Source organism: Anas acuta, chromosome W (assembly GCF_963932015.1).
Source record: "Anas acuta chromosome W, bAnaAcu1.1, whole genome shotgun sequence".
In the NCBI taxonomy this organism is placed as follows: Eukaryota; Metazoa; Chordata; class Aves; order Anseriformes; family Anatidae; genus Anas; species Anas acuta.
This window is the reverse complement of record NC_089016.1, coordinates 4614412-4624123: the sequence shown is the minus strand read 5'-3', so window position 1 is coordinate 4624123 and position 9712 is coordinate 4614412. Positions and strand designations below refer to the sequence as shown.

The 9712-nt window shown below is 50.7% G+C and overlaps 1 protein-coding gene across 1 annotated transcript; it reads left to right on the top strand.

The window, feature by feature from the left end:
- Window positions 1–324: 324 nt before the first annotated feature.
- On the top strand, window positions 325–1284 carry LOC137847370 (olfactory receptor 14A16-like). Its single transcript, XM_068665650.1, has one exon. The coding sequence runs from the start codon at window positions 325–327 to the stop codon at window positions 1282–1284; it is 960 nt and encodes a 319-aa protein (XP_068521751.1).
- The last annotated feature ends 8428 nt before the right edge of the window (window positions 1285–9712 follow it).

Here is a 9712-nt window from a genome sequence, read left to right as displayed (position 1 = left end):
GTCCTCCACTAGGGCACAGCTCTGCCATAGCAGCTCTGTGCTATCCATGGAGAAGACATGTGAGAGATAAAGGCATGGAAATGCTACTGGACATCTCGAATAGGTCAGCTGCAATGATCTGTCTGTCTCTTGCTATGTGGGGAGAACTGAGACGATCCCCAAGATCTGAGGAGACTGGAGATCTTCACATTGAAATTGTATTATTTTGACCTCAGCATGCTCTTTCAAGGTTTGTACAAGAAATCGAATTTTCCTCACAGAATCTGGCATAATATTTTGCTATATTTTCCTCCCCAGACACGTCCCCATGCCCAAAGGACTCAAATGTCCAACAGCAGCTCCATCAGCGAGTTCCTCCTCCTGCCATTTGCAGACACACAGGAGCTGCAGCTCCTGCACTTCGCGCTCTTTCTGGGCATCTACCTGGCTGCCCTCCTGGGCAACGGCCTCATCCTCACTGCTGTAGCCTGCGACCACCGCCTCCACACCCCCATGTACTTCTTCCTCCTCAACCTCTCTGTGATTGACCTGGGCTGCATCTCCACCACTGTCCCCAAAGCCATGGCCAATTCTCTGTGGGACACCAGGACCATCTCCTACACAGGTTGTGCTGCCCAGGTCTTTCTGTTTGTCTTCTTGATATCGGCGGAGTATTATCTTCTCACTGTCATGTCCTATGACCGCTACGTTGCCATCTGCAAGCCCCTGCACTATGGGACCCTTCTGGACAGAAGAGCTTGTGCCCAGATGGCAGCAGCTGCCTGGGGTTCTGCTTTTCTCAATGCTCTGCTGCACATTTTTAACACCTTTACACTGCCCCTCTGCCGAGGTAATGTTGTGAACCAATTCTTCTGTGAAATCCCCCAAATCCTCAAGCTCTCCTGTTCACAGTCCCTCCTCAGTGAAGTTTGGGTTCTTGTGGGTAATGTTTTCGTCGACTTTGGGTGTTTTGTATTCATTGTGCTCTCCTATGTTCAGATCATCAGGGCCGTGCTGAGGATGCCCTCTGAGCAGAGGCAGCACAAAGCCTTCTCCACGTGCCTCCCTCACCTGGCCGTGGTCTCCCTGTTTCTCAGCACTGCCATGTTTGCCTACCTGAAGCCCCTCTCCATCTCCTCCCCATCCCTGGACCTGGTGGTGGCAGTTCTATACTCAGTGGTGCCCCCAGCAGTGAACCCCTTCATCTACAGCATGAGAAACCAGGAGCTGAAAGTTGCACTGAACAAAGTGATTTCATTGACATTTTTCACTGCTGGTAAACTTCTCACCTGTCTCCACAACTGACTCACAGTATATTCATGACAGTCCTGTGCATATTATTATTATTATTATTATTATTATTATTATTATTATTATTATTATTATTATTATTATTATTATTATTATTATATTGTTGTTGTTGTTATTGTTGTTGTTGTTGTTAAGTACCATTGTGATGTTCCTACACACATTTGGCTTTGTCTCATTTCATCTGAAACATCAACCTGCTCTCTTTCTCTGTAGCCCCGATAAAATATGTGTGCCACTGGGACTGAGCTGACTCTCTCTTAGTGTCTTTTTGGTATGTTGGCTTCTACAGGCAAATGAGATGTCTGCAGTCTCCATGGAGGTAATGCGGACCCAGCAGGCACAGGGAAGGTGGGTCTGGAAAAGGATTCAAGTCATCCTCAGGCACAAAGGAGTGGCACAAAGCTGCACCAGGGGTGGTTCAATCTGGACATTAGGAAAAATTTCTTTAACATGAGGGTGGTCAGACATTAAAGACTATCTCTACACCCACAGTGTCTTCGAGCAGGGTGTCCCAGGGCACAGATTCAGCCCAGCTTGTAGCACGAACAAAAAGGAGAAACTGCCCGAGAAAGCTACCACCAGCCCCCATCCCTCATGGTTCCCAGCACCAGCCTTCCACCTCAGTCTGGGGAGGGCTAATCACTGAAATGTGAGCACTCCCATCCTCCTGCTGGGCTCAGGGCCTGTACCAGGGGAACAGCCAGCCCAGCCTGGTCCCTCTCCAGGCCCAGGGCCCAGCCAGCCCCAGGGCAGGGCTGTCTGTGAACCCCTGTGAGGGACATGATGGGGCTGAGGCAAGGCTGGGTGAAGGGGGGAGGCTGTTAAAGCAGGAGGGCAGTGAGGGCCAGGGCAGTGAGGGCTGGCAGGGGGCTGTGCTGGGGGAACATTTCCTTATGGACAGGGTGAGAGAATACAATTAAACATCTCATGGCTTGAGGTAAGGGGCAGGAAATCATTCACAATTACTGTCACAGCAAGACAGACTTAGCTTGGGGAGAATTAATGTCATTTAATGCGAATTAATAAGAATCTAGAGCAGTAACAAAAGCCAAAAAAAACGTCCTCCACCCCACTTCCTCAACCTCCTCCCCACCGAGCGATGTGTGGGGCTGGGCAATGAGGGGTGTTTTCCATCCATAACACTTCATCTCCATGTTCACCCTCCTGCACCCTCCCTCCCATGGGATGCATGAATTCTCTTCCCAAAATGATCCAACATGAGTTTTCCACAGACTGCAGTTCTTAAGATGTTATCCAACATGGATCTGTACAGAGCTGGGGAAAGGCCTTCGGAAGTGGTCTGCTCCAGTGTCAACTCCTCCCTATGGGCTGCAGATCCCACTAGAAAACTTGGTCCCGTGTGGGCTCCTCTCCAGTGGCTGCAGCCTACTTCAGGCCACATCCACCTGCTCCACATGGGCTCCTCCATGGGCTTCAGGGGAACTTCTGCTCTGGCACCTGGAACACATCCTGCCCTCCTTCTGCACTGAACTTGGTGTCTACAGGGCTGCTTCTCTCACATTTTCTCACTCCTCTGCCAGGAAATTATGACAAAGAGACACAACCAGCATTGCTCATTGGCTCAGGTTTGGCCAGCAGCCGACAGGTTCCTTTTCCAGCTGGAGGAACTGGCTCTGATCTGAAATGGGGCAGCTCATCCTTAAATATGGGAAATGCCCTTGCAGGATAGGCTGCTTTGAAGTAGCAGGTCTACCATTGCAGCCTGGGAACAGTACATTGCTAGTTATAATTAGAAAAGAGAAAAGGCAGTAAGATGGAAGCTTGTGCCATTTGAACCACGTGGTCTGCCTGATGTGATTCACAGGATCACCTAGAGAAACAGATGAGAAGGTAAAGAATGCACAGAAGTGTGTGCCTTGTGCACACATCTCTGTGTGTGTGAGATTGTGTGTTTGTGTGCTTGTGCATACACTTGTGTGTATTTGTCTGAGTCCACAAGAGGGCTGAGACTTCTGGGGCAATTTCTCCAGGCTCCTGATGCTTGCAAGAGCTGGGTTGGACCTTAGGACTGAGGCACATTCTTTGAGGACCCCACAGACATTGGGAAAGTGAAAGGGGCGTTAGCATGTCATCAATATGCTCCCTTTTCCAGTGCAGCATGCAGAGGCATCTAGTCATGGACAAGATCAAGGGGAGGACTCGTCCTTCCTGCAGTCACAGCTGCACTCCCAGAGTCCACAAAAACATCACCCACAAGCACCCACCTATGGGAGCTCAGTTTGGAAGCCTGTGGTATCTGCTAGTCACAAAAATAAAGTAGCTAATAGAAAAATGCAAGATAAGGTACAAGACAAGTAGCACAAGGTCGAAGAAGAAGCATCAATTGAGGAGTTGAGAAAACAACCAGCACAAGCGGTCCGCATAACAACAAATCAACGAGTGGAATAAGAGTGTGATAGTTGCATGAACACTAGTATAGCCACCAATGAGCGAGCTTGCCTGGTAGCATAACTGGCACGTGCAGAGATGCTAAGGGTATAAATGCAAGAATGTATACTCAATAAATGCTTCAGTTGCACGCCAGCCTGGAGTCGTGTGATAAATTCCCTTCACCCACCAAGGAAGGACTGTGAGCAGGAGAGTTTAAGGATTGTTCTGGTTTCAGCTAGGATAGAGTTAGTTTTCCTCCTTGTAGCTGGTATGGTGCTGTGTTTTGTATTTAGGATGAGAATAATGTTTTAATTGTTGCAGGGCACTGCTTACACCAGGCCAAGGACTTTTCAGCTTCTTGCTCTGTCCTGCCAGCGGGCAAGCTGGAAGTGCAGCAGGAGCTGTGAGGGGACAGAACCAGGACAGCTGACCCAAAGTGGCCACAGGGGTATTCCATACCATATGATGTCATTCTCAACAATTATGGGGGGGGGGGGGGGGGGGAAGGAATGGCCAGAGTGGGGGGTGGGCTGCTCAGGGATAGGCTTAGCATTGGTCAGCAGGTGGTGAGCAATTTCATTGTGCATCTCTTCGTTTGTACATATAAGTATTTTCCTTTATTTTCTGTCCTAATAAACTGTCTTTATCTCAACCCATAGGCTTCATTTTTTTTCTGATTCTCCCATCTCAGAGAGGGAGGGTGGAAGGTGAGTGAATGGCTGTGTGGTGCTTAGCTGCTGGCCGGGTTAAACCACAACAAGGATCTGTAGGATTTCACAGAAAAACTGGTTCACAGCATTGCCTTGGGGTGGAACCAAACTGAGGGCTTGCTGATGACTTCTGGGCTATTGTTCAGCACATAGGCTGGGGGAGACTCTCACATGGACATGTGATGGACTTAGACTGAGGAACAGAAGCAAACTGATATGGCTGCTGTGTCATGCTTCCGTCAGTGGAAGCCCTGGCACAGGGCCCCAGACTTGGCTTTCGATGCCACCCTTCAGGAAAGATTATGGAGTTATGAGATGCAGAATAGAGGGCACCAGTCCTTTTTCAGCCACTTCCCAACCTAGTACAGCACCAGGAAACTGCGGACTTCTGGCTCATCTTCTACTCTAACTCATGAGCACGCATTAGGGTACCCACAGTCCAGACCTAGTCTTGGGATTAGGTTAACAACAGTATTTCAGACAACTTCCAGCCAAGGCCAACTCCCATTTGATCTCTCCCCATGTGTCCTCTGATCTGTCCAGCTCTTCCTGGCCACCTCCCATGATCCCCACATGTCCCTGGGCTGGTGGCACTATTAGCAGACCAAGCAGGCTGTGGTGCCCCAGAGGTGACTGCACACGGGCTGAGCTGCACAGCGTGGGAAGTAAATCCAGCTGGGTTGGGATCAGTGCTGCTAATCCCACTTATTATGGTCTGTCATTCTGGCAGGTGCTCAGAAAGAGCAGGGAACATTGCCAAGGACACTAGGGGTTTCCCGGTGTCTTTCTAGATCCAGCTGGTGATAACTTTGTAAGGGTGACATTAATCTCTCTGCAACCTCCCTTCCCTGCGCATGCTGGTACTCCACAGAATCCCACAGGAATTGTGACATTCTTCTTTGGTGACAAGATCTTGAGCATTTTCTCTCTTTTTTGGCCTCCAGTCACTGCCTGCCCTGGGCACATGCTGCCCATGGAGAACACCTGGGCTCTCCACACAGCTCAACGTTCGTGTCCTGGAGGCTGTCCTCTGCCCTGCCACATTTGGGACGGTCATGGCTCTGTATCTCAGTGACCTTTCACCATCTCCACTGTCATCAGACACCAACAGGCTGCTCCTAAATCCTACCTGTGGTCTCTCACAGCTCACACAATGACCTATTTCTCTCCCAGATCCATGCAGCAACAGGCCTTCCAGGGAGCAGCTACACAGCCCTGATCTTGACACCAGCTTTGAAAGACTAGCCAAATCTTCAGGCAGTGCACTGGGGACACCCCATTTTATTACACAGATGAGTCAGTGATGACGTGCTTTTAGACAGACTTTTACAGAACCTCAACAGTAAACAGAGCAGTGTTTACTGTACATCCTCAGTAAAGGGATGTACAAAAAGGAAGTACAAAAAAAGGATGTACAAAAAGGAAGTTCCTCCTCAGTAAAAGGATGATGAATAAATGACTTCTTTTTTTTTTTTTTTTTAGAACATTATAAATGCAAGTGGCACTGAAGATAACAATAGCTATAATGATAATAATACAAGGATCAAGACTGCAAGAGGATATGCAGAAAGTCATTTCTGGAGAAAGAAGGGAAAATAATCATTCTTAGGAAACATCTGTGAAATTGCTCTCCTAACAGCAACCTTGAGCTCCTGGTTCCTCATGCTGTAGATTAGAGGGTTCACTGCTGGAGGAATCACTGAGTACAGAACTGCCACCAACACATTGAAGGATAGGGAGGAGATGGAGGGAGGCTTCAGGTAGGCAAACATGGCAGTACTGAGAAAAAGGGAGACCACAAACAGGTGGGGGAGGCACATGGAAAAGGCTTTGTGCCGGCTATGCTCAGAGGGCATCCTTAGCACGGCCCTGAAGATCTGCACATAGGAAAGCATGATGAAAAAAAAACACCCGGATGCTAAAGAGAAACCAACCAGAAGAACCCAAACTTTCCTGAAGTAGGAGTGTGAGCAAGAGATTTTGAGGATCTGGGGGATTTCACAGAAGAACTGGTCCACAGCATTGCCTTGGCAGAGGGGCAGGGAAAATGTATTGGCAGTGTGCAGCAGAGCATAGAGAACCCCACTGCCCCAGGCAGCTGCTGCCATCTGGGCACAAGCTCTCCTGTCCAGGAGGGTCCTGTAGTGCAGGGGCTTGCAGATGGCAATGTAGCGGTCTTAGGCCATGATGGTGAGAAGAGAATATTCTGCTGATATCAGGAAGGGAAAAAGAAAGACCTGTGCAGCACATCCTGCATAGGAAATGGCCCTGGTGTCCCACAGAGAATTGGCCATGGCTTTGGGGACAGTGGTGGAGATGCAGCCCAGGTCAAGGAGGGCGAGGTTGAGGAGGAAGAAGTACATGGGGGTGTGGAGGCGGTGGTTGCAGGCTACAGCGGTGAGGATGAGGCCGTTGCCTAGAAGGGCAGCCAGGTAGATGCCCAGGAAGAGCGTGAAGTGCAGGAGCTGCAGCTCCCGTGTGTCTGCAAATGGCAGGAGGAGGAACTCGGTGATGGAGCTGCTGTTGGACATTTGATGCCTCTGGGTATAGAGGGCAGTCTGAAGAGAGAAAATCAGGACAACATTAGGACAGAACTCTGTGATCAAACCTACTCAATTTCTTATACAATCCTCCCTCCTGCCTCTCCCTTTTCAGGAAGATCTTTGCAGGTCCATTTCACAAGACCTTGTTTGTGCTAGTTGATGCTGATTCCAGTGCCACTGGGATAAGTAGGGCGCTGGAGGAGGCAGTCCTGACCCATGCAGTTATGTAAATGAGGACATGGGCTGTTGTTGTATTAAATACAGATGAGGTATCAAACTAATTTCAGAATGCTTGCTGAAAATTCAAAAAAAAATCATCATTTTTGTGAAAACCCATTGTCCAGCTTTGGGGGTATTTTCTAGTTTCTCCACCTCATCTGAGGGGTGCATTTATGCATACAACCTTGGTGTTTGTACTCCCCAATAAGGTAGTTTTGGGAGTCCTGCGAGGCAAAGGGACTGTTCCTCAGGACAGAGTGAGGACAGCTGTTTTATCAGCCAGTCCTGGTCTCAGCTGCCCTTTGCAGGCATTTCTGGAGGATGGTTGCACTAAGGTAATCCCCTAAAAAGAACCATAATGCTGCTGTGAAGAGATGAAGACAGATTCAAAGGGCAGATCTCCAAACCCCTCACCCATCTCTGAGGTGGATCACCCAAACCTGAGGAGGATCTCAGCTCTCTGCTTTTCACCGCGGACACAGAGGGATCGTAGCAGCTGCCCACATGCAGCCATCCAGCAGGATTTGTATGGCCTATGTACTGAAGGGAGAGTCAGCTCCTTCCCCACATAGCATTTCTCTGAGACCCAACACTTCGGAGAAAATATGGATGATTTTTATTTAAGGACAGAACTAACACTTAGGAACATCATCATCAGATTTTGAGCTCCAGATGAATTTTCATCCCCCAAAATCTAGGGATTCCAAAGAAACTCGTGTTAAAATTTCCATGACATGGCTGGATGAGAAAAGTAGCCAAGAAGTTTGTGAGAAGGCGTTAGCACTTCAGGGATGGGAGGGAAGTACACAAATCCCCCCTGCCATAAATTTTCTTGGAGCAGCTCCTTCTCACTCCCTGACCAGGGCTCTGCTGCCTGCAGCTGTCCCTGCCTGCAGCTGGGTCTCTGTCCCCACGCCTCCTGCCTGCAGCTCACAGCCCCCATCCCACCTGCTGGGTGCTCAGCTCTGCCCTGCAGACACCTCCTGGCAGCAGGGCTCTGCCCAGGGGCAGCTCGCTGGGGGCAGGTCCTAGAGACCAGGTCACACAGACCCTGCTGACACTGCACGAGTGGTGGTGGAGCTTTCTATGGGCTGAGAGGCAGGAAAGAGAGTTTCTGGAGATTCTTCTTCTGATGGTGTATGAGTCTTAGGCTCTTCCAGGAAATAATAGCTTCTATTTCTATTCCTAGTGAGCCAAAAGAAGAGAAAACTGAAAGCAGAGGCTAAGAAAAGATGAGAGTGAAGTTCCCTTTGAAATTCCCTTGGTTTGATGTGGAGCTGTGAGCAGGAGGCCCCAGGCAGCAGCCTCCCAACAGCAGCAGGATCCTGCCCTAATGGGGGGCTCCTTCCACCCGCAGCTTCTCCCCGCAGCGCCCTGGGCAGCTCCCCGGGCAGGCTGAGTGCTGAGCCTGGCAGGCGGCAGAGGCCCTGCCCCGCCACACAGCCCCTGGGCCACAGCAGGGACCCTGCTCTGCACCACAGCCCTGGACACCCCTGCCTGCACCCCCGGCTTCTCCTGCCTCCACGAACTGCGGCTGCATTGCCCTCCAGCCAGAGACTTACCGGCTGCAGGGCTGGGAAGTCTTCTCCCGCAGGGAGCTCTGGGCATGCTGCCACTTCTGCCTGCCTTTAAGCACTGTGTCTCTGCAGGCAGTGCCCCCAGCCCTGCTGCGCTGTGCAGAGGAGCTGCTCCTGGGCAGAGCTGTCTCTGTGCAGCGCTGCCCGCTTGCCAGGAGCTCCCCTTGGGCCCAGGAGCCCGGCCCAGCTCAGCAGCAGAGGCCCAGCCCAAGACCTCCCTTGCTCTGTCCCCCACCAGGCTCCCTGTACATGGTTCTGGGGCTGCAGGGAAACCTGCTGGGAAACAGCCTGAAGGGATCCCTGGGCTTCCCTCCCTCCCCTGGGCACACACACTTCTTGACAGCAGGCTCATTTCTCTTAGCACAAAAACAATTATCTGTAGCAGTCTTCTCATCCCAGTTGATGAAGGGACACCCAGGCATGGTCATAAAAGTAACTCCTTTAACCCCCTGCTTAAGGAAGGGATTCAGCAGAGTCAGTTAAGACATCTCATGCTGTTTTTTTGTCCTGGGGCTGGAATGGGACACAGATCCCTCCCATGCCTGCCACAAACCCACGGGAGCTGGGATTCCTCTGCACTCAGTTTAGGTGTGAATAACATGGGCAGCTGCAGGTGAGCTCCTTTTCTCAGCTCCAGGATCATTAATGGAGATGGGGGAAATCAAGGGAAATCAGCAGCCCCTTCTCCTGCCTGAAGATCAGCCCCAGCTCCAGCACTGGCCCTCAGGGCTGCACCAACACCACAAAGGCCCTCTGCTGTCAGAGCGGCACAGCCCAGGCCTGTTTCCTTCTGGCCTCAGGAACACCAGGCCTTGCCCTTCTTGGGATCCCTTAAGTCATCCTTTTGTGCCCATCTACCATCCACGGCAGCAAATCTCTGCTCTGAAGGAAAGCCTCTTCATGCCCAGGCTCTTGGCACAAGGTCTGGGACAAGTCTGAGTTTGGCCCTTGTGCCACAGCTGAGGTGCTGCAGCCCAGATGT

What these genes read in the sequence shown, in the direction of transcription:
- LOC137847370 (XM_068665650.1), top strand. Translation starts at nt 325, where the DNA reads ATGTCCAACAGCAGCTCCATCAGCGAGTTCCTCCTCCTGCCATTTGCA.